The 26,126-nt window shown below is 42.6% G+C and overlaps 1 protein-coding gene across 4 annotated transcripts in view; it reads right to left on the bottom strand.

Moving 5' to 3' along the window:
• The window catches only part of COBLL1 (cordon-bleu WH2 repeat protein like 1), a 702,447-nt gene that overhangs the window by 222,301 nt on the left and 454,020 nt on the right, over window positions 1-26,126 (bottom strand). For 3 of the 4 annotated variants that reach the window (XM_085645409.1, XM_085645410.1, XM_085645411.1), the window contains one exon: window positions 6,276-6,452. In XM_085645409.1, coding sequence (XP_085501535.1) covers window positions 6,276-6,452 — 177 coding nt within the window. Of the gene's footprint in view, window positions 1-6,275; window positions 6,453-25,073; window positions 25,192-26,126 lie in introns of those variants that run through there. The other variant, XM_085645412.1, reaches the window with a different exon arrangement.

The following is a 26,126-nucleotide window of genomic DNA, read 5'->3' as shown; positions in this document are numbered from 1 at the left end:
AGCAGCCGCGCATGCTTCAAAGGGGATAAAACAGAGAGATTTAATTTTTGGTGGTTTGTATTTTCACTCTATGGGATTCATGGTGGGATAGAAAAAGATCAATTAATAAATACAAAATTCATGTTAAAATTGGAGCCTTCGACTCATTTTTTTTTTTGGGAATGTAAGTGCAACAAAGCAGCATAAGCACTGCTAAATGTGAGAGCACCAGTCCTGAAAAGCCTAACAATCCTTTGTTTTGAAGTACAGGTGCGCTTTTCTGGGCGGGAGAAATGTGGATTTGAGCGAGCATGCAAAACACCAAATCATCTCTCCTTTATTTGTAGGTCCTATTGGGACCTACAAATAAAAATCTGTTCATTCTTCCCAACTGTTTTTTTTAGCAAGACAATCAAAAAGTTCAGACCTATACCTTGTAAATGTGCAATATATTATTTTCATTTTTCCTTTGTAAAAGTAGTTTCTGCTTAAAAGTGGAAGTCACCTTTTTCTGCTACTACATATTTAAGTGGTAGAACATGCAGCATGCTGCATATATCTATTGGCTCCAATAGGAGTTGGGACTCCTCAGACTCGTCCCCAATCTTCCGCTCCACAACTCTCAATGTTAACTAAGAGACAAACCTACAATTGTAAACTCTTTTCCCGAAAGCCTGCTAGTCCATTGTTCTACACGAGCAGGCACAATTATCAATAGGGACATTTTTGTATCCAGAAACCGCTACAGGTCTTCAATGGAGCAACAGATTTAGCCAGCTTGTTCAATTGCTCATAACGTATTTTCCGCATCTTATCTGCTAAACCCGTAAGAGCTTAAAACAGGCTATAGTACCGATTAGTATATCATTCAGGAGGGAAGACTTAAAAATCCATTGGTCACACTTTAAATTATCTGAAGCTTTTGTACTCTTTACTGTTGTGTGGAGACAAATAACTGAATGTATTGGTGTAGCTATTCAACTATAAAAGTTTTTGGGTGTTCATGTTCTTTAAAGGTTAATTACATTTTTTACTTACTGTGGAATTTGTGGGTGTACGCACCAATGAATTCAAGATGGCAACTGCGTGACAGACTGGTGCAATATACATAGACAAGAGGCCACAGTAATGGCAATACAGTGCTATACAAACCTCAGTTAACATAATTGATTGGATCTATTGCACCAAGCTTAATCCTTACTTTGGATACACACACTATTAAAGTTTACAGGAGCCACAACACACGAACAACCAACACTGTTGTTTTTTGGTCTGAGCTAGGCACAATCAGAATGTGAGCACAAAACAACCATCATTCCCAGGCTGTCTGAAGCAGTCCCTCCCATCTGCTGCCCTGTCATGGTTTATTGCCCAGACCAGTTGAATCAGGTATTACTCACATCAGACAGGCCACTTGCCAAATTCAATTCTCACAGAAGCTGGTGCAAGCGAGTTTTAACATGTTAAAAAATAACGCCTAATTTAAACGTGTTTCAGTTAGCACAACTGGGTTGCTGTCAGCTTGCATTGACAGCTATTCATATTTGCAGAATACTAGTACACATTTATTGTATGTGAGCAAGCCTGGCATCCTCTCTCTGTGCTTGTGTGTTTTTTCATTTCAGGAAAATCATCGAACATGAACCCGAAACTGTGATGAATGTACAAGTAGAAAATTGAACATTTGTGTTCTATTGAGGAAGCAACGCTCAGCATATTCGTATCTTTTGTCACTTTCCATGGTTGGCTGCCAATGTCCTATGTCTGGCCTTCGTTAGCTGAACAACCGAGTGTAATGCTGTGTTATATAAAGTGCCAGTTTGCTTCATTAATTAGCTATGCACAATCTAACCAATGAACTGTATTAGGAAGCAAGGGTATCTAAAACTATCATGTTTACCAAAAAAATGATTTATGGTTTATGTGATTAATTGATTTATGGTTTATGTGTCTGCAACATTGCTCGTCGAACCTTGTTAGGTCATATCATACCATGAAACGTGTGTGACTTCTGTACCCTGAAACATGATAAAATCTGCTTTATTTTGGAGATGATCTAGTTGTTTTTGGGCTTTCTATTTTAGCAGACTGTACTCTTGTCTTTTTATTGATTAAACGTAGACTTTCTTTGGCTTTCTAAATGAGTAGACTCAATGTCAGTCGGTCTATTTTATTTGTACTTGGACTTTCTTTGGATCTTCTTCAGAGGAAAACCATATGTTAATTTTCTTGCCGAATTATACTGCAATTCGTTTTTAATTTTATAATTCCCAAATGACTAATTACTTTTTTCTTTCTGCAATGATCATATTTTTTAACAAACCCATGAAGCTTTAAGCTGGAATCTTGTCTCATGCAGGTCTGTTTATTAGCCTTGGACTACGTCTTAAGAAGACTCCCAAAGACTTACAAAGACTCGCACAGCCCTGATCCTGCACTTTGACCCCTTTGCAAAGTTAATTAGAACATCAACTGATTTTTGGTCAGGAATGTTGTAAAACAGACAAAGTAGGCAAACTAACACTAGCAAAGGTAATTAATGGAAATATTTGGTTAGCAAAAAGTTGGAGCATTTTGGTGATTTTTTCTAATACTGCCAGAGCACCTGTACATGTAGCCTAATGAGTATTAATAGAGTTTTTGCGCAGTGTGAAATGTCATGCAACAAATGATTTGTCATACTGATTGGGTCCTCTGGAACGACACCTGATGGCCATCGAACTCAGACTCACCCCGCACAAAAAGACCATGCCCGCATTCTCTGCATCATCCTAGACAGCACTCTCTCCATGAAAAAACAGGTCGACGCCATCTCTCTAGCCTGCTTCCACACACTCTGCATGTTCCACAGAATCTTCAAGTGGCTTCCCATCAGCACCAGAAAAACAGTGATGCAGGCCATCATCACCAGCCGCCTGGACTTCAGAAACACCCTCTAAGAGGGAATCACCTCACATCTGCTAAATAGACTTAATACCATTCAGAACTCAGCGGCCAGTTAGGCGGGTCCATATTACCCCTCACCTCAGAACACTTCACTGGCTCCCCGTCCACAAAAGGTGCCAGTTCAAAATGCTAACCCACACTTGCAGAGCTCTGAAAAATCAGTGACCAGCCTACATCAATCACAGAGAGGGCCTGGGTGACGACGAGCGTGGTGCTGGTGGGGAGGCAAATGAAGATTTTCCAGAGTGTGCAGTGGGGAAGCTGGCTGAGGCTACTGCATTTATCTGTTTTTCCATTGTGAGTTTGCTGTCCAGTGTGATGCCTAGGTTCCTAGCATGTTCAGTGGGTGTGGGTCCCAGTTCTTCTGGCCATCAGGCGTCATTCCACAAAGGTGTTTTGTTCCCGAATCCGAGTACCTCAGTTTTGTAGGTGTTGAGTTTGAAGAAGTGGTTTTGAATCCAGCTGGTGATGCAGGTCATGAACAGGTGGAAGTGGCGGTCTGTATGCAAGGGTCCTCTGATTGTGGTCTTGCTGTCTTTGTTGAGTTGGAAGTTGAGGTGTTCTATGATGGGGTTAGTGTCGTCGGTGGCGGCTGTGCAGTGGAGGCATTCTTTGTGGATTTCTTTTTTTTTATATAAATCGTTTTTGTTGAATTTTAATACATAAACAAAGTGACCACATCAAACATTACATGATCCATCATGGTGTACAATATATGCATAAAGGATGGAGGATGTGCGACTTTGGATGATGCCTATTACACCTTTGTGTATGTTGATGCAGCCCCTGTGTTTGATCGTGTATCTGTTTGGTGTTATGGTGGCAGTGGCGGGTGCTGATGTGGGGTTGTGTCTCGGTGATGAAGACGACATCGGGGTGAAGGAGGATATGGTGTACCAGATCTCCGTACAATGTTTGAGGCGCGATCGGATGTTGATTAGGAGGCATTGGAGTTGTTCTGGCTCAGAGGTGGTGGGCGGGGGCCTGTGGGAGGGTGATCTGATATTGTGGAAGAGGCATTGTCAGCAGGAGAAGGATCCTGCAGTTGAACGTAGGGATGCGCGGCTACAGATGTTACGGTGGGGTCGGGGTTCAGGGGTGTTATCTCGGTGCTGGTGTAACTGAGGGTGGGTGGAGATCCAGGGATCCTGGCGCTGGCCTCAGGACAGGCTTGGATGGGTGCAGACTGGCTTGACTTTGGCGCACCTTCGGCCTGCCGGTGGCATGGCGGCGCTGTGGCCTCCATTAAGTAGGTTCCTGGGTGGGGCAGCTGAAGGCGGGAATAGGGAGGGAGAGCAGCGATGAAGGTGCCAAAAATGAGAGAGGAGAGTGTTGGAAAAATGTGGTTTAAGAGGAGGAAAAAAGTGGTACCAAAAAGGAGGGGGATAGTTGGGAGACAAGCACAGTTAAAAGGAGGCAAAAAGGAGGCAAAAGTCGGGACCAAAGATGGTTAAAAGAACATGATGTGGAAAAGAGCAGTGTAAAAATTGGCACAACGGTGTGCGCTCGAGCGGAGCACTCGGCCTGCAGCAGCGGTGGTGTGCTGACCCAGCCTCCATTAATTAGGTTCCTGGGAGGGGGGGGGGGGGGGAGTGCGCTGGGGGAGGGGGTTTGGGGGGGGAGTGCGCTGGGGGGAAGTGCGCTGGGTGCCAAAAACGAGCGGGGAGAGCATGGAAAAAATCGGTTCAGGAAAAGGAAAAAGGTGGGAGAAAAAAAGGAGGCAAAAGTTGGGAGAGAAACACAGTTAGGAGGAGGCGAAAGTCATACTCAAAGAAGGTTAAAAAAACAAGATGTGGAAAACAGGTGCAAAAACTGGCAGAACAGTGTGAGCTCGAACGGAGCGCTCGGCATGCATTAGAGGTGGTATGCTGGCCCGGGGATCTGCTCAATGGGATTGTGATGTGGCCTCTATTAGGTGGGTTCATGGGAGGGGCGCTGGGGTGGCGCTGGGCAGTCCCTGAAGGTTCTAAAAATTATCGAGGAGGGCACGGGAAAAATGCTGTTTAGGAGGAGGAAAAAGAGGGAGCAAATAGGAGGCAAAAGTCGGAAGAAAAACACAGTTAAGAGGAGGCAAAAAGGAGGCAAAAGTCAGGAGAGAAACACAATTAAGAGAAGGCAAGAAGGAGCCAAAAGTCGGAACCAAAGAAGGTTAAAACAACAAGATGTGGAAAACAGCAGTGTCAAGTCTGGCATAAAGGTGTGAGCTCGAGCAGAGCGCTCGTCTGCAACAGCAGTGGGGAGCTGGCCAAGGCAATTAATTAATTAGAGCGCTGACACTGGTGTACATGATGAAGTAAACAGTATACACAGTTGTCATTGCAATCCTAACCAAGACAGGCAAGCAACAAGCAGAATTAGATATCCTGACCCCATTGCGCCCATGGAAGAGCCTCAGCAACATGCTCCATGTGGACCACTACACCATGCCGATTGGTGGTGGGGCAAAAAGCAGCACATAGTCATTGCCACACAATTTCAGATGAAAGGAGTACAGCTGCCTGATCTCTGTTGCTTTTCCTTCAGGCTTTTATCCAAAATGGCTCACCACTTCAACCTACAACCTCAATCTAGGCCATAGAAAGACTACAGTGATGCGACATTGGAACAAGTGACACAACTATTCTTGCAAAAATGAGTGTCAACAAAAGCCCCTTAATCCATGATAACAAAGAGGCAGTAGCATAAGATGAGATTCAGATGGCATGTCGGATATGAAAGTTCACCTTATGAAGCATGCAAGAAAATGGAAACACTCCTTTGACAAAGCAGTCTCTGTGAAGCTTTCAGTTATTCCCTGATCCATCATCAATTTCTTATACTATCACTGCAAATGTTTTTCTACTGTTGCTCACCACTGTACACATTTAACTTTTCCCTACTATTAAACCCATACTGGCCCAAGGGCACTGCTTGTCCTGAATTGGAACTGTACTAAATAAAGAAGTCCAAATGTAAGCAGAGTTGTAAGTTCCAAGATGTAATTTATTATATCCAGTTCCAAGTAAGTAGATAGAAGGTAAATAGTAAATAAGATGGTAATCAGTAGTAGCCCCACCAGGAGCAGCCTCCCTACTGCTCAGCCTCTCATCTTCAACTGACACTCTAACCAAGACCACACACCAGCATTCCATGACATCATCAGACTGAACAGAAGGGAGAGTATTGGTGCAAAGAAAGAAGAGAAGAAATCACACTATAACAGCAACAAATATGCAAATAATGCTGGCTTGATTCCAATAACTACAGAGAACATTTAAGGGCTATCATTTAAAGGATAACAACAGGATTAGTCTAAAGACAAACAAGAGACAAGTTGCACGAGAACATACAAAAAGCTAAAGTTAATTTACCTGCCATTAACAGAAGTAGATGTTGTTACATCATTGGGAAGAACAACTGCTAACTGTATGTCTCTATCGAGGTTCTCCTTTTGCTCCATCATTGCGGACTCCAAATCGAATGTTGAAGAACCTACAGAAGATCTTGCATCAGCTGGTGGTCGAGGTGCTTTTCCTTTTGCTCTTCTTCTGTAAAATTTGTATATAAAGGATAGGTTATTACATTTAGCAGAGATTGTTTGTGTAATTGATTATTGGAATAAATATATTTGACATGATTTGCTGTCAACATTAACATTAGAGAAACAATATAGTTCATGTGTTTTAAGTACAAATGTAATTAATTGATACATTCTACAGATTACATTCCATTCCATGGACCAGGATGAGTAACTGGCTTAAACTGTGTGCTGTTCCACATTAGAGAGTTCATATTACAAAGAATAAGAAAAAGTTAATCACCTGTAACTGACATGTGTGAGCTTCAGGCTAGTCTAGTTTCACATGCTGTGCACTTAACCATCTAGTGCTTGGGTGTTCAACCACAGGTGGAATCTATAGGACTCATGATCACCAAAGGTTTTACTGCCTGTTTTTAGACACTTAACAAGCAATGATGGAGAACATACATTCTAGAAATTATTTTTCTATACAAATATATTTATACACAATAGTTACAAAACAGTGGTGGTCGCAATTGTGCAGCTACGGTTCAGCCACAATTTCAATTGAAAAGCAGTTTTTGCTAATAACTATCGATCCCATAAACGGATCTGCACAAAATTTTGCGCTCGTTCAGCATATGCAACGTAACTCAAACATGCCAATTTCCCTACAGTTCTGTGTATGGTACAACTCAAAAAGAAGGTGTGGGGGGGTAAAAAGGTGTTTTCCCATGTCAGCTCCCATCTGAAATTTTGCTTACCTCTACAGCAACCACCACTAAACGGATTTCCACCAAACTTTCGAGAATAGAGAAGTTTGATCAGAAAGTGCGCTTTCATTGGTCTTTGTGTACTCTGACCACTAGTCTTTTTTGGGCTATTAGAATTAGAGCAAGAATTGGCAAAGCCCTTTTGACCTTATTTGCGATGGTAATACCTTTTGTCAATGTGATGCGGCATCGGCACAAAACAAAGAATGAAACAAACTGCTATCACATATATACACCCATATGGCTCAAGATGCTATTGCTGCCCAGCTTGATGGGGTATATGCATGCATGCATCATCTTGCATGTATATTGGACCGCAACGGGAGGGGTGAGCGAGCAAAGATGGAGGAGAAGTCAATGCGGGGTGCAACGGGGAGAGGGCACAAGAGCAATTTTGTTTTTTTAAATGCCAAGCGGTAAAGACTAGCAGAGGAGATGAAGAGAACAGTTTGGAGAAATATCAAGTGTATGGGGGGGTAGGTAATTGTGGGTAAAGTCGAAAATGAGGGAGAGAGCATGTACTCTCAAGGAGTGCTGAAACGAAAAGAAAAAAGAAGCTCCATGTACGTGAGCAGTGAAGGAACAAAGTCATCAGATAAAAAATGATGGTAAAGGAGCAATGGTCCAGGGAGGGACACACACAAAAACAAGAAGTAAAGCCACTGAAGCCACTGAATAAGAAGCAAGCAAATGACATTGATAAGAAAGCCAATCAAAGCTAAGCAATGTTCTCTCCCAAAGGTGACTGCACGTTTTGGCACTGTCCTCAATAGGCTTTTTTGAGAACCGAGAGCTAAAAGCAGGCAGTAGGTGAGAACTAAACATGTGCATAGCAGCCTTAAAAGTGATAACACTTCTGTTAATACTGTTGACTGAATTCACAAATTAAATATAGGGATTTCTGTTAGTTAAATTTGAATTTTTCAAGATGAGATGAAGGGGATCAAAACAAAATGTTTTGCATTATATTGAAAATCGAGAATTTTGTCAACGTTGAGATTTTAACACAGTAGAAAAATAGGGTAGGAACTGTGAGAGGTGCCCAACCCCAGATGAGTGCTAGAACCGATTGAAAAAACAAGGAAAATGGAGTTTAAACAAAAAAGAAATATGAATTTGCCCCAGAGAAATTACAAATTTTAAAATGTTGCAGTAATGGTAGTGCCATTTTGTATTCATCAAGAGGCAACACTTTTACAAGTTCACAATTTTCAGAAAAAAATGTGAATTTTCATATAGTGATTTTCATGGTTGTTGCAAATTGTAATTTAAAAATAGGTAAACTATCATGGCTTAGTTTGGGTGCAGGCCATGGAAGGATTCACACCTTGTGGCTAGAGGGCATGGCTGCGGGCAGTTCCTCTCCATCTGCAAGGGTTGAGCATAGAGGCTTGGTGAAACGCAGTACAGGTACATGACAGGTGAATGCACATAAAAAACACAGTAAAAGTTTAGTTGTGGTTCAGCACATACAAACCTGAAAATATTCTAAAAACCGCTAGCTACAGTATGTAAAGAGCATCTTACTTAATGTTGCCTGTCATGCTCTCTACCCAGCTTCGTCAAATGCAAACGAAAACAAGCATTGGTAAAGCCGACAGGTTTTGCCTTTGCAAGCTCTACGTGCTTTGTCAATAATTCATTTTTACATGTTTCTCAGTAGTAGGCTAGAAAAACTTCTTTTTTCCAAGTCCTGTGATGCGGCCATGTTGCACAGAAGCCTGTGCAATATGTGTAAAAACAGAGCAGGGGTTGGGGGAACAAGCAAATGAGGGAGGAGGGCTGGGATTGGAAACAAACAACAGACAGTGGGAGGAGCTGGTCAAACAGTGGACAGCAGGAGGAGGGCGGTGGTGGGGAACAAACAACAGACAATGGGAGGAGGCGGGATGAGGAAGAGAGACTGCAGACACATGCACTCTATACAACTGCATGCAAAAACGTTTTAAAAAAAAAGAGTAGCTGGATGTAGCCTGACCCACGCTTTTTGCCCTTATGCCTCGCCTTTTGTTTTTTGTTGTTATTTATGTTAAATGTATGTCTCCTGTTTTTTTCGAGCTATCCTGAGCCATTTACGGGGCTGGGCCCCAGGTGTCGCCTACGGACTTAACTAATGTACGATCCTTTCTGAATCTAGCGGCCGGCCCTGGTGGTTGTAGGCCCATGCTTGTAACTGATTTATTGTTTAATAAAAATTAAAAAAAAAAAAAAAAAAAAGAGTAGCTGCAGGAGCCTGTGGCCAGTTGAGGACACTGGCCGGACACTGGCTGCAGACAGGAAGCTATACTTGGTCTATGCTCCACTGCAGGGACTCACACAAAGTCTCAGGCGGAAGCCGAGGTGAGGAGATTCTGATCAATAAGAAGTAAGGAAACAAGAGCGAAGTCGGAGCAAAGCAACGGTAAGTAATGGGCTCTAAGCCCGTTTGAAGCTTTTTTTTGCAAGCACTGGCAGGCGAAACCTAAAAAGACGGCCTACAAAAAAGAAAAAGAAGAACATCGTGAGGAGCGAATTATAGCGTGTTACCTATTTCATACCATATCTGGTGACTTTTAGGGATTTTCCTTGTTTATGTACGCTGACTAGAACAAACTTTTAGCTTTGTGAAAGCCACAAACAAATAATTGAGGTATAGCAAATCTCTTGAGTGTTAGCATTTTTCTTTAAGGACACTTGAACTTGTTAAAGGGTAAAGTGAAAAATTGTCTAATACTGTCATCCCAGAGCTCTGATGACATTTGTGTACAACTTGGCCTTCCGCCTCAGGTTTATGATGTCACCAGAAACCCTCAATGGCAGTATTGGATAAAATTATACAGTTATAAAATTGCTGTTCTTGCTCACGAGGAAGCTGCCTCCTGTCCCACCATGGTCGGTGCATTTTAGTCAAGGGCGAGTTCCCCGCAAACATTTAAGAGTATGTGAATAAAGAAAACACATACTTTTACAGCTAATTATTCGTCCGTGGATTACTAGGGTGCAGTTAGGCATGACAGGCCAATGCCTTTTGGCTACTTAAAAACATCAGTCTGTTGTATCTAATTGCATCTCATAAAGCACAGACGATTTATTGGCCGCAAGATTGCTTATTTCCTTATCTGGGGTACCCTTTTTTGCAAACGATTTCTGATGCTAGCAAAATTAATTCATCTCGGCCCCTCTATGCCCAGTTTGGAAGCTCTTGAATATTACTTGAAAGTATACTCTGAACTTCAAATCATAGCTACAGTAATGCTTCAACATATTCAAAATATTATTGTCTTTACTTTACCACTGCTAATCCATGCTAAAGTGCTTGTGCTCTCTCCTTTAAAACATGGTAACATTGGCGTAAACCTGATTTGCATATTTAATTACCGTTTAAGTCACTTACAAAGTGGTATACCATATACACTAGGACTGGTAAATTCAATGCTACTAATAGGCCTGCAGCACTTATTGTGCCACCCAGTTAAGGAGCCCTTTAAACAAGTCTTAGGCCTGCCATTGCAGCTTGTGTGTGCAGTGTATAACTGCCAATTCGAATTGGCAAAATAAGCCCTATGCCAGGCATAAAACTCTCTTTTTAATACCTATACGTCAGCCCTAAGTTAGGCCTTTAACAGCCCATAGGGCAGATACGTTGTGTTTAAAAAGTTGGACATCAATGTTTAAGATTTACAAGTCCTGGCAGTATAAAATTCACAAATTCGATGTTCTCTTCTGTGAGGCCTACCTCTCCCATAGAATAACAACTGGGTTACCTTATTACATTTAGTAAGTGATAAAGTTTATTTGGGAGCAGATAGAAATATCATGTTTGATATCAAAGGAACTGTAATTTAAAATACTTTCATTGTAAAGTCAGATGTTCAGTCACAAGTTGGCATTTTCTTGTCCTAATCATTTGGTGCCTGGAGACTGCTTCCTGAGTCTCACGACTAGGTGTAGTTGGTAACTGGCCTTAGTGTATTCCTCCCAGACAGCAACACAAGAGCATCCAAGGCAGGATGGTGGCAGGGCTGTTCACGGCCCCACTTGTACTTCACAGGGGCTGCCTCAGCTCACACACAAAAGTTCACAGTAGCCTATTGTGACTGCAGACAGACTGGGCAAGGACATTTCAGACACTTCTGTGGGGGGAAAGCTCCAGAAGCTTCTTACACTTCAAAGCTGGTATCATGTATTAAACTGGGACCTCAGACACCGACAGTGGTGAGGGCATGGAGGGATGCCCCAAGATATCTGGGTTGGGAGGGAAAATGTATGAAGATGACGCCACTATTTGACAGTGACCTTCTTCTGGGACTGGGAGAATAATGGAGCTTCAGGAAATGGGAATTAATTGGTCTGAAAAGACTAGGTGACATATGGAGGGGACAGGTCTACGTATTCTTTGCTACTCTCCAACAGGAAGATGACCTGAAGGGAAATAAGTGGCTCTGATATTTGCAGATGTGTCATGCAATGCAGGGTCACATCCGAGGAGGAGATTTGTTGACCGAAGCAGCCCCACTGGAAGACCGCCTCTTGACAGACCGTTTGATTGATAAGGCGGTCTCACTAGTATAAAAAAAACTGGTGAATAAATCCCCGGATCCATTGGGGTGATTGAAGGCAGCTTGAGAGAGTGATCTCGGCCCACCAGACGATGAGGACTGGGTGGAAGCTAAGCAGGGTCCAAGAAAAGTGGACAACGGTCTCACTTTAGGCTGATCCAACTGAAGATTTTGCACAGAACTTATCGCTTGGGACAGGTTGAAAATACATTATGTCAATGGGGATGTGGGCGTGAGGGATTCTTTTACCACCTGCTATGGGACTGCCCACTGATTCACAGATACTGGACAGAAATAGGACAGATTATGGATGAAGTGGTGGGGCTACAGGCCCATTAGAAGCTAAGTGGCACCTGCTGCTTATCCCTAGGGAGGAAGCCTGACAGAGGTATAAAGAAATCTGGTTGGCACTGGTCTTGGTGGTGGCCAAACGCAATATAGCACAGAGCAGGGGTGGGTCTCACCCCGAAGGTAGCTGGCTGGGAAACAGACCTGGATTGGTGCTGGCATGCCGAACATACAATTTATCTAAGGGCTGAGGTTTGTAGATGGAGACATTTCGGTTTAGGGAGAAGAATTTCGTACAATGGTGCTATGATGTATTTTTAAAGTCTTTTGATGTGACCACTGTACATTCTGTCCAATGGATCGATGTTACACTGTATGATATAATTTCAATATACTGTTGATTCAGCACTGATAAATAAAAAGAGATTTAAATAAAAAATGAATAAACTGGGACCTTAGACCCGCTTCTGCGCACATCCCTGGACAAGTGGACCTTAAATTCTAAATATACATAAATGTATTCCTTCCTTCATTTTAAATTATATCTCACAGGCTACACATGGTTCCCAGGGCACTTGCTTCTGTTTGCGGGCATTCCAGTATATGCTTAATTTACATTTCTAAGATAGCCAACTGACATCTTGTGGTCGAAAATTAATAATAAAGTATGCAAAACAATAATTAGAAAGTGGCCAAAGTGCATGAGAACACACTGGCATGCACTAGCAGTCATATTTGAATACTTTTTTGTTATACTTTGAAACAGTACCATTCATCCATGGCTGGTGGTGCATTTGCATGGAGGACTGCCCTGTTGCCAGAGGACTTCCCTGCTGTCTCAGTAGGATGACCGGACCTGCTTCCTTCATCCCAGGCTACCTGCTGGACTCCAAGGGCTAGTTAGATGGCCTCCTGTTCTGAGCGTCAGGGGCAGAACAAGCTCCAGACACAACTCTGCAACTGCCCAGCTGACCTGCAGCACTGGACCTGCCAGAACCTGCAACTGGATCTACCTGAGCCCTGACAGCCTTTGCTGGAGTGAGTTCCTGTTACCCAAGAGGTGTTTCCCAGGTCCAGGACTGTTGGTGTGGCCCGAGTTGAGCTTCTCCTGGAAGAAAAGGGGAAATCCTGATGCTTTGGGCTATTCAAGACAATGAATGGGCCCGTTCGCAACAAGATCTTGCCACCTGACCACCTGGCAACATGAAGCTCCAGTGAACAAGACTCTTCGCACGACAGCGACCACCAGCAACGCAAGATCTGCATTTCGACAGCCCGCGATTACCGCTAATGCGCAGCTCCAGCAACATTAGTCTCCCACGTCAGACAGGATCTACATATTACAGCAACAACTGTTCACGACACCAGGTCTGCTGTTCACGCTACAACAACTACATCTGCAACGCTTTCTGTGCTCCTCAAAGCCACGTACTTGACTCTTTGTACTATACTTTGAGAAGGTAACTTTTTCAGCGGGACTAACCTGGTCCCTGCATCCGACCTGCACTCTATTGTGATGAGCCTGAACTTGTGACTTGAACCTGTATCGAACGACCAGATAACCAAGAGTGGCGCTTTGCGCTTTTAGGTACTATACTTAACTTAAATCTTTGAAATTGCACATCTGCAGTTCTACTGGTTGGCTTTTTGTCATTTTGGTGTCAGATTTAGTAATACATTTCACTCTATCTTTCTACTGCATACATACTTTACTCGTTGCCTCTAAGTTAAGTTTGACTGCTTTTGTGCCATGCTGCCAGAGGGTTAAAGCAAAGGTTAATTTAGTGACTTTGTATTTCACCCTGACAAGGATTGTAGCTGTTCCCTGAGTAGGGTTTCACCCCTCCCAACAACAACCCAGTTTCTCACGTTTCAAGAATTTTTATTTCTCATTTTAAACATATAAGATAAACAAACCACACCACTATAGCCCTCCCCATTCCCTTTTTCTCTCCGTTCCCGGGACCCTTCACAAAACAGTAGTCCATGTAGCCCATTTCATCTACTTTTGTCTGGTACACATTCAAGTCTGTGTTCAAGGGGACCAATGATTTACTTCTCCATCCTGTGCTGTGTCACTTGGAAGGAACTATATCGTCCCTATTGTTCTTGAAAGCTTTGGTCATAAATTCCAATAGCACACTCCAATGAGCCCAAATTTATCATAGGCTATTTTCTCCACCCCTAACTCCCTCCAAGGTCTATAATACTAGCCTAAAACCACAGGGGGGCAGACTGTCCCCATCTTTAAAGGATTGTTTGCTTTGCTGTGAAAAGTAACCATTAGACTTGCTTTTTCCCACCCTTCCTAAACCTTCATATTATTTTAGGTATCCAGCCTAATATCGCTCCCAAGGCAGGTTGCGGAATGTCTAACCCAGGAGGTGTCTCAGGTCTTTCATCTCTACGTTCCAGAAAGCTTTATTATAGGGACAGAGTCATTAAATGTGGGTGAAGTTTCCTTTCACTTCGAAATTTCTCCAACATTTTATTTATACTTTTTAGAGTCAGGAGGCTGACAATTCTTTCTTTATGCAAAAATAGCCAACGGTAAACCCAGGTCTTCTGACACCTTAAAAACTATAATCACACATCAAGCCTAACACACAGGAGACTAATCCGAGTAAAATGGTAGCGAGGATGTTACCATTCTACCCATTAGCCACGTCCTTGAATTCTACAAGGAAAAGAGCGGTCATAGCAACTTATACATTAGTACTAACAGCACAGCATGCCAAGATCAGCCAATCACTGCTGTCTGTTGTACTTAAAATTGTACAGATGACATTATACCAATGTCAGCTGTAGGTGATAGTTGTATATGTGCACTCAATCAATAGAAGAGTTAAACTGTACCCCAAAGAAGAATATTATGAAAAAGAGACAAAGTTTGCATTGTAAGTGCTAAACTTAAAGGGCTTGCACAGCAAAATATTGTACAGTAGATACTTCTTACAAAGGAACATAATTTTTGTTGAATCTTTAAGAAAGCCAATCTGCACACACATCTTTTACTTTCTGAACAAAATAAGCCATACATCCAACGTTCTATTATGACGATGAAGAGATACATGAATGTGCACATGCAGTTATTAGCACTGTGCCTTTATGACAGGATAAGGCATCCAAACTCCAAGCACTTCCTAAGACACAAAAAACATAAATCAGTGATTAAAATGTTATGCTAGTAAACCTATTGCATTTGTGGTCTAACAAAACAATTACTTGACGTTTCCATCACCAAAATCTAATGGGCACACAAATGAAACATAACCATCATCAAAATGTCATCACAATGATAGAAAGCCAATCCAAGAAAAGGTAAACCAGCATGAAAGCCAAAGATTAAAAGGTGCTGAACCAAAGCCCTCTCCCCCTCTCTCCAATTCCTCTTGTACTTTTTTTTTCTAAGAACTACTGAAAGTATAACAGAGCTGAAGCCGCCTATGACCAGACCTAAACAGGTATGACACAGTTGCTGTAATATTGGTTTGTGTTCCTTCTGCTGAAATTAAAGCGGTCAGTCAGAAGTGCTGATATGTGTGTTGTATGCTACTTTCAAATATTTGGCCGAAATGACATGACTAATTTCTTCACGCTACTTAACTCTAGTGTACATGAAGATTCTACTTCTCATATATATCAATAAATGTCATTCAAGAAACACTTCTTTGGATTCTGACCACATCATGATAACATAGACTGATAATACACAGAAAAGCTATATGGCCTGGGACTTTTTTGTTATTTTTAACCGTACTTAAATATTTGAATAGAATATGAATGTTTGCGATAGAGTCTTAAAACAAAAATCATTAATTTTGCAAGGTATACATACCGCACTACACAACTTCATGGAACTCACTGACCTTAACTCCTGGGAGGCACGTGCCCTTCGCATTTTTAAATGTAGAAAACGTCACATTGTCCGCACCCGGTTTGTGAGTCTAGCTTTACTATTAGCCAAGAGAAGAATTACAATGTACTGAAAAGCACCCAGCCCCCCGTCTTTGGAGGCATGGCGTTGTGCGATGCGTAACGCGGGGAACCGCGGACGGTACAGCTCTCCGCTACGAATCAACACATCACATTCGAAAAAGTCCAATCTCTCCTGAATGGGACACACTTCTTTCTCAGTTCTTACACCTCACCACTCCAGAAGATCCTCCCGCGGACTCTACCTCACCAACTCTCTCTACGGAAGCCACTAGAGACCCCACAGAGGTCATTCTTCACGTTCCTTACCAATCTGCAAAGTGCCCCCGGCCATATGCGAGCTATGATATTGGTCACTGAAACCCCAACTTCGAGATCTTGTGCTGTTCCCCTGTACACACCACGATTATTTATATTGCTCACTATATTTGACTCCAATCCCGTCCTACACCCTCCCTATTAGTCTACGGGTTTTCTTTCTTTTGTTGCCAAATTTTAAGCTGTGATTTAATGTTCTAATGGGACTTCAATTACCACTTGTAATACTTGTAACACTTGTTAAATTTAAATGTGACTATTGTTACCGCTACTATTGCTCATACGTTTACATGTACATACTATGCTGCATTACTAACCTTCATGTACAATGGAAAATCCCAATAAAAAGATTTACAAAAAAATAATAGTTAAAGTTTTCAGGATATTTAGACCGTTTACTTTTAAGGTTTCTTTTCCCAAAGGCTGTCCCATATTATTGAAAAATGCATTTCATGGTCTAACAGAGTTAAATAAATATTTGTGTTCACTTCTAGAAATGAGAACCATAGACACCTGTGCCAAAATAAATATTGTTGGGTTAAGCCTTTAATGGGGAAGTTGGACAGTGGAAAAAATTAGCTCCCCTCTTCTGCCTGATCTGCTTTGGACCTTTGCATTTAATTTTAATTTTAGAATGTCCAGCAATGCGAAATTAACATATGAAGTAGGTTGCCAAGATGGCCACCCAGCAACCATGTCTGTCATTCTGGGAACCTCCTCTCACCTGAATGCAATTCTTTTAGAAGAAAGGGAACACTGATGACACCAGTGGCAGAGGTCAATAGGGAAGACTACTAGATTACTCAGCCCATCTACCTTGTTTTCAATAAGGAGAAATATTTGCTTGCACCAGTACAACAGTCAGTCATTGTAAATAAAGACTGACCGACAACATTAACGGCAACGTGGAGCAGATGTGACTCCGATTTAGGTTGTGATTTTGCTTCACACTGAGATTTTACTGATGACCATATTTCTTCTTACCACACTGACCCCTGAACCACTGGCTGGGCCCAGTAATAAGACAAGCATTGACACCACTCACTCTATGCACCCTTATTCTTGAAATCAGCAAAACCTTAGGTCCCATCAGTTACAAGCACTTTCCAATGCCATGGACACCATGTAACCCATAACAGATATTGGTTTTCCACTGGTACCCTAGGTTCATCACTAGCCACCTCCCATACCACCTTCTGGATTAAAAATTAAATAAGCATTACAGTACACAAACATGCTGTAATGCTTATATGTGATGCCCAGTTGGTTTGCCACAAGACTTTCAACATCACTTGTTTTGTCATTCCTACCTCCCATACTTCACAGCCATCACTGAAGCATGAATTGGTCTGAAAAACTCATTCTTCTCACTGACCATCACAGTGAAGTATGAATTGATCTGAAAGACTCAGTCATTCCTCTCTCACTGACCATGACTCTTTGCAACAAATATATGATACCATTGAGTTGGGTAACAATAAACATCTGTTATTCAGCGCCAAGATACCCGTAGTGGTGAACGTGCGCTTTACAAATACACGTGTTATGTTATGTTATGATTCACGAAGTTCAACCAGACCTATAAACACTTTCCACTCTCATTATCCTATTCGCATATGCTTCACATATTCTCCACAAAGACAATCATGGACTACATTTCAAAATGCTTGCTCCAAAACACGAATGTGTGCACTCCTTCAAAAATGGTGCTAGAAAATGTACATTCTAATAAACAATCGCTGGTAACACTATCCACAGTCCGAGATAAAGAAATAAGCCTACGTGCAAAATGAAATTAACTTACAACAAGCAAATTGACTTTTATCACATTTGCAAGGCACCAAGGCATTCTTTTCAACCACTACATGTGGTTGGAATCTTTCATTAACTTCACTGCAGGAGGATGTTAAATTCAAAATATACGTAAATGTCTTTCTTCCTTCATTTTAAATTATTTTCGCTGGCTGCACACTGTTACCAGGCCACCTCCTTATGGTTGCGGGAATTCCAGTGCATACTTAATTTACAGTTCTAAAATGGCTATCTGACATATTGTACCAGGAAATTAATATTACAGAATATCTAAAAAGTATTACAAAGTGGCCAAAGTGCACGAGAACACACTTGCAAGCACTAGCTGTCATCTCTGAATAATGTTTTGTTATAGTTTGAAACAGTATCATATAAACATGGCCGGCAGTGCATTTGCATGCATACATACACATTGGCAGCCATCTTGGAATGGGTTGTTCTACTTCATGAACAAAAACATTCCATTATGACTACTCATGTTCCCACAAACACACGTCCATAGATGGCAGCGATATCTGGATACTTTTTTTTTTTACAACAAAATATGCCAAATCAAACACCCAGTGGCAAAGCAAATAGATCTGTTCCCACATGAGAAGGACTAAAAACGATTGCCTTTGTCAATGCTTGTTTTCCATTTCCATGCAATCCATCTATAGTTCTTTGTACTAAAGTGAATTCCTGTCCTATTGCATAACCTTTCTGACTAAACGATAATAATTGCTACTTGTTAAATACATAAATGAAACTAATAAAATCAGCTACATAACGGGGCAACTCATTTACAAGTAGATGGAAGTTGCACACTGCACGCATTTGTGAACTACAATTTGCACTAAGGATATGTGTACAATGTACATTTTCTATGTAAAACACTTTCGTTTTCATAGGTGAACGCAACGAGCCTAACAAGTAAAAGAAAATGAGTTGAAACTAACCACAGATCGAACAAGCATTGATTCATTGCATTTACTGTACATTAATTCATTCAAAATTGAGGGGAAGACTTTAACAAGAAATCTAGAAACCCAGGGCAGTTGCACTGGATCTATTGAATAAGCATCCCATCTCTACCGATCACCACTTTTCCCTCTGATCTTTCTTGCCTCTTACCTTTGCTAAATTGTCCCTGATCAGTCTCTATGTATGTGGTCACATCACTGCAAACTACTGAATTCTATATTTTGGGAATGGCCATCAGAAGAGCGGGGCCATTATTCTTCAGGCCAAGAACACCACTAGATGGCGACATGTTTTTTTCTCTCTTCCACTATGACGTTTTTTAAATCTTGGAAAAGAGGTGCCTGCTATACAATTCTCCTAATGAGTTTTGGTCCCAGGCCCTACAAAAACCTCTGACATGCAATAGATGACATGCTGTATTCTATCATCTGTTTTAAGTTGCCTTCCAAGTCATATTGTAACTTTCTGTTATTGTGTAACTACCAAATGCAGCAACGTTCTTTGTTTCTGTAACATCCAGTTCTGTTACTTGCACTTCTATACAGCACTTTGATTCCCTAGTGGCTTCTTCTGTGCTATAGAAAACAATGTAAAACAAAATATCTGCTGGCAAACAACTCGCATAGAGTTCACGGTGAGACTGAAAAGCCAGAAAAAAAAGAAACATACCACATACATGTTATTGATAAGATATCAATAGCACATTCTTGCCTATTACCAGCAATGATGGTACTGCTTGACCTGTCAGCGGCATTTGATAATGTTTCACATTCCATCCCGATTCAAAATCTCCAAGCGATAGGTATCCAGGGAACTGCCCTTGACCGGTTAAAGACTTTCTTAATGACAGGACCCAAATGGTTTCCATCTGCCTTTCAATCGGAGATGCTTATCCTAAGAAAGGGGGTTCCACAAGGCTCCTCCTTAGCCCCTCTCTCTTTAACATCTATGTAGCACCCCTTGCCCAGACAGTCAATTCCTGTGGTTCTGAAATTCTTTCCTATTCAGGAGACACCCACCTAGACATCTCTTTCGGGCATGACATGGAAAATGTTAAACACAGATTCATCCTCTGCATGAGGAAAATTGCCACTTGGATGACTCTTAATTGTCTTCAGCTAAATGAAGACAAAACAGAGATCCCTCTGTTTGGAAAAGTTCAGCTATACTGTAAAGAGGAGTGGTGGCCTACTGAGCTAGGCCCTGTGCCTTCTCCTGATAAAACGACTAGAATTCTAAGTGTCATTTTAGATTAAACCCTATCTATGAAGGATCAGGTTATAGCAACCTGTGATCAGTGGCGGCCGCTAGCATGGAAAATTGGTAAGGCAGCACGAGGGGACAAAAAAAATAAGAAAATAAAACTTATCTGCCACCTTGCCATGCTCTTCAAATCCCGATGCACAGAAGCTACACACAGGCTCCCAGACTTCCCTGTGCCGAGCCAGACGCTGCTCTCATGCTGGTATTACCCAGCATAAGAGAAGCGCTGGGATTGGACAGAGCGGGATGGTTTCACGCTCCAGCAGGGACTGGGAGTCTGTACTCCTGAGCCATGCTGATATCTCCAAGCAACAGTCTGGAGATATCCAAGTGCGCATGTCGGTTTGGCTGTCCTAATATGGCTGGCCACACCGACATGCACACTTACAGTGCCCTGTGCCCACCACTCCTCATGTTACTGATAGCCCTGCCCTCCGGATTCGGCTGCAGCTCCCTCCTACATATAAAATGAAACAATAAAGCAGTTTTATTAATTGCTTTACTATAATTTTATTTTACACGTTTCATGCTGGTTCCAGCAGTGAGGCGACACTCGTCTGCCATAACGGAGGCGCTGCCCTTGCTTGTGATACCCGTTTCGGAACATAATGCGCCTCCTCAGGAGAATATTAAAGTGGCTTTCACTGAGTTCAAGAAAGACTCTTACACAAGCCTTAATAATTACTCATCTTGACTAGGAAAATGCCACAGTACTAGCATCTAATTAATCTCTTCTTTCGAAAATGCATGTCGTCCAGAACACTGCGGCCTGGTCAACAAACCGCCACCAGGATCGCCGTGGGCGCCTTCGGTCAGAGTTCTTTACTGGCTCCCTATCAGAAAAAGAGCGTTGTTTAAACATCTCTGCCTGACTCACAAGTCCCTGATCGGCAGAAGGCCCAAGCATGCCTTTACCACGCATGCGTTACAACGGAATGATTTTTCTATGCATATCCTTTACCTCGATTATTTCTTTACCACGCATTTTTTTTGGGGGGGGGGGGGGGGAGACCCCCCCAAGCCCCCTTTTTTCTTTTTTTTGCCTTTTTCTCACGTCTTCGCCAACACTAAACAAGCATTTACAATGCAACGGTCTCGGCATTGGTAAAGTTAGAGCTATTGGCATTGCTCATGACAATGCCGTTTCTTTAAATGTTTTAAAAACAAAAACATAAACAAACATAATGTCATGAGCAATGCAAATAGCTCTAACTTTACCAATGCCGAGACCATTGCATTGTAAATGCTTGTTTGCTCTGGCTATGGCTGATGACATTTTTTTATTTTTTTTTATTTTGTGTTTCTTTTGCTGGTTTGGGAAGAGTGGATCTGGCCACTGTGTTTCCCCAAACAGGGGTGTTTGTGCAGTTCCCCCTATGTATGCCAGTCCTGATAGTCACGACTGTGACGTAGGGACGTGGGGAAGGAATAAACGGGATTCGGCATTTTGAGAATCAGATAGTAAAAGTAATGCACTAAGATCCAGTGTCTGTGTCAGTTATTATAATATTACAGATAGGCATCTATCTACTGCGTTCACACTGACTGCAAGGGACACAACATCTATGAGCTAGGTGTTGCGCTCAATTAATGCCACTATTAATATTATTATTATTATTAAATGTTGGCAGGTATGCAACTGGTTGACAGGTATGCAATTTTTTTAACAGGAGTTCATAAGAGAGTCTATTATGACAGAACATGAACAACGTGGCGAATACATACTAGTTAAGAACCATTTTACAGTCCGAAATCACTTTAATTCTTTCTGATCAATCTATCGAAGGATAAAGATTAGAAAGCTAGTTTTCCTAGCATCATGGCGTCGATTACAAGTACATTCTTTTGGAGAGGTTAGCGTTCTAGCACAACCCAAAACGGTGGTTTCAACGTTAGGCGCGGCAGGGAGTGGGTCTGGTACTCTTTAATAATGCTCGGGAATGGAGTGTTTTGAAGTCGCTTCATGCAACGGCTGTGGCTTCCGATAGCTGGGCATTGGGGGCGTGGCTTAAACGGAGAAGGGGTTGGGCCTCATATTCAATTAACAATTTTAATTTCATGTGGTAAGGAAGTCAGGAGTGTGTACGGATGACCCTGAGAAACCAAACTTCTTACAGTACACCAGGGATGTTAGTAAGAGTTTGGTTTAGTCCGAGGCCTTATTGTAGTGTCTTGTCTTCTACAGTCTCCTTCATGGGGGCGGGGCTTGTCGGTGCGCGCGACATTTCGGTGGGAGTGGCAGGCAGCAGGGCTCGCGCTCCGGCTGACAGCAGCTGAAGCCGCGCGTGCGCAGTGCATTCTGTAATTGTCAGCCGGCTGAGAGTCGGCGGAGAGGTGGTGGAGCTCCCGGGGGAGGCAGCAGGGACCCAAGGGGACAAACGGCGAGAGGAAAGGGCCGCCCCCGGATGATGCCCCGTTGCACATAGCCACATGGCTCTGGTCACCGTGCAGAGGTCGCCTACCCCCAGCACCACCTCCAGCCCCTGCGTGTCGGTGAGTCTGATGGTAGTACGCATGCGTGGAGCTGTCACATACTGATCCATAGAGACATGCAAGGAGATACCTCTGCTATATAATGATCCTTCGTTTGGGTTGGAGGTTATATGGAAAGCCAGGCTCCCAAATATTGATCCGTTTAAATACTCTGGGTCTCAGTAATCTAGACGCCAAGTCATTTCAATTTGTAGAACCCACGCTGTCAGTTTTCAGCCATCTATTGATTTATGCTTCACTATGTATAGTGATCATCCGGACGCACGTAGAACCCCTTATTCCTACAAGTTGGCACATCAACCTCTGCTCCCAAATATTGAATCCTTAAACTGCTTGGATGACGGAGCGCGCGAGCAGCTGGAAGCAGACCTGTCACTCCTGGCAGGTAAGTGCACACCTTCTGCCTGAGCGTTTTTGTTCCTTCCTCCCACGCGCACGTCTCCGCACAGAGCAGCATGAATGTAGCAGGCCAACAAAGCCGCCAATAGAGCACCCTCTGCCGCGAAGCCGATGACTGCATTCAGAAGCAAGGAGAAGCGCTCGTGAAATGGAGGCGCTCATTCCACAACCCGGGCGCCAATTACTCACTCAAGTGGATGCGTGGATTGTTTGAAGCCTCACATCGTCTACATCCATACCCGACCACATGAAATGGCTCCTACGGCTCTCCACAAAGGTCTCTTCTGTGAAGACCCTGCCCTCCACAGCTCAGGAGGATACCAGAGCAGCAGCCAACACGGGAGCCACGAGCAGGGGAGAGGATGCCATGAACACCGCCGCCTTTCTCCGAGGTCAAGAAGAAATGCCTCGGAGAAAGGCAGCGTCGTTTTCGGATTCGGGGGCGTGTTTTGCTGTTGTCTCCTCCCTGAGACTTCTCGCAAAAAACACGCCCCCCGATCCGAAAAGGACGGGGCCTAATGGGAGTGACTGACCTCTTCTCCAGTGGCTGGCCAGCATTTACGAGGCCAGCCAATGGAGAACAGGGGAGAAGAGGGGCGGGTTCAAGCCCCTCTTCTCCAAGTCATTAAATCTCCGGACTTCCGGTCTGCCGACCGGATGGTCCCGAGACCTAAAAAGGACTGAATCGGATGAGGAAGAAGACGTTCCGTGAAGACGTTGCTTGCGTGGTAAAGACGGTCGTGGAAGCAATACGCGTTGTAAAGACGTTTACGAGGTAAGTGTACCGTTGTAAACGGAACGCGTAGAAAAGCCTTCGTGGTAAAGGCTGTTTCCCCTAACATACCTGCAGGAGAAACTCACCTTTTACTGTCCTGGCAAAAACTTGAGATCAAAAAACAAACTTTTATTATGTCCGCACCGCATCCATACGTCAAAATATGGTGGCCGGACCTTTTCTTACCTTGCCCCCTACCGTTGGAATAGGCTGCCATTATATATATACGCTCTTGCACTAACATCACAAGATTTAAAAAAACATCTTAAAACTTGGTTGTTCTGACCTTCCACCTTTCCATCTGCCTCTGCTACAGCGCCCAGATACCCCTTCGGGGGTAAGCCGCTATCGCTATACTAAATGCCCTTAACAAAGCATTCATTAACTAGATGTCAAGAACACAATTAATGTAGAACGACAATCCAAAAAACAGAGCAAGCAGCGAATAAAAGTTACTGTGAAGTGAAACCATAGCACTGAGATATATCATAATATATATATTTTTACAGCGACGTCTATATTTTATATTTTGCCTGGTTAAAATACCTCTTACATGGGCAATATTCTAATAGTTGGATCGGCATCATATTTTCTTACAAGCAAACTTGATTATCATCAATATAGCATTTAAAAAAACAACAAAAAATCGTAACTTTAAATCTTCAATAGTTTGCAGACATCAAATTATACAAAAGAAGGGTCAGTTTCCCCTGTGGAGCGGCACGGTCTCAATCACATTAACGACCTTCCACTTCCTAGGAGACTGCACAAGTCACGTGCCTTCACCTTTAATTTGAGTTATTGTTCTGTCCTTTTCTTGCATTTCCGCTTTAACTCTACTTACTCTGCCTACTGTGAATCATGCCACATTTGCATATGTCCTAGTATGCAGTGCCAAAACAAATGCTGATGCAAGCAAAATACAACCAACTAGTGTATCTATGAGCAAGAGTCCCTCCCTTCAGTTATGTTGCTTCCATCTGGTGAATCAAGCAGAAGGCAACGACACGTCCAATAGCCGTGACAGGCAGCACTGTGCATTAGGCACGCATACTTTCTCTAAAAAGTGAAGAAAGTTCAAAGTCACTTACCCTTAAATAAAAAAACAGCAGGCTCCAGATAAGCCGAGCCAAACAAGACGCTCTTGTGTACTAAAATGTTAGTCGATTTCACATGACCGACCGATCTGTAGGCTGCTCTGAGCACTTTGAAGTAGTTTTGAACTTTGGAGTCCGCACACAACTGAGCAGTTAACCATTTCAACAATCAGTCTCAAAAGCTTGAACAATCCAGGTAGGTCGCAAGAGGCAAAATGCATCGACTGTTCCAGAAACGTATTACACAAACTCAAACCAAACTTTTAAAAGACTAAATATGAAGAAAATGGCGAATAAACGCGTGCTGCCGGTCTTTTAGAAGAGGCGTAAAAGGAGTCTAATAAAGACTTGCAGTTAAAAATTGCACAAATCCATCACTGTTAATACAACAAAAACTGTGGCATGGTAAATATGGCTGCATGGAGCCAGGGGCACACTGTTCTGGCTCAGTATTTTTTTTTACATAAATAGGGAAATTAGGAACAATTGCAGGTCTGCTAACAGAAACATTTTCACCGAGTGAAGAGTGGGGCGGAACTTGATGCCGAACAAAGCTAGAGGAACTTTGAACTCGGACTACATCCCCCAGAACGCTGGTTTTTTTTATTTTATTTTTTACAGTAACACAACTGAAAAACAACGTACCGAACATCGAGCTACCTTGTAACCGCAATTCAGTACATTGGTAATACCAAACTTTAAACAGGTAACGTTTATTTATCTTGTCTACGGCACAGTGACAACAAAGGTGCTCTACGTGTGTGAAAGTAGACAGCACCTTCCTCTTGTAAGCAACCTGCCTGGAGAGAACGAGGCACAGAAGTCTGAATGCTTTACAACCGGTGGTTCTTAACCTGTGATCTGGGGACTAAAGGGGGCTCCCAAGCCTGCCCAAGGGGTCCGCGACTGCTTACAAAATGAAATAGTATTAACAGATTCATGAAATGTGTATATAAATGAAGAAGCAAAATTGAAAATTGAAAAATTTTAAATGCTCTGCAAATGTGAAGGAATTTGAAATTGGAGGCTAAAAATGTAATGCTATCC

This window comes from Triturus cristatus, chromosome 3_1 (assembly GCF_964204655.1).
Source record: "Triturus cristatus chromosome 3_1, aTriCri1.1, whole genome shotgun sequence".
Lineage (NCBI taxonomy): Eukaryota > Metazoa > Chordata > Amphibia > Caudata > Salamandridae > Triturus > Triturus cristatus.
This window is presented reverse-complemented; position numbering and strand designations above follow the sequence as displayed.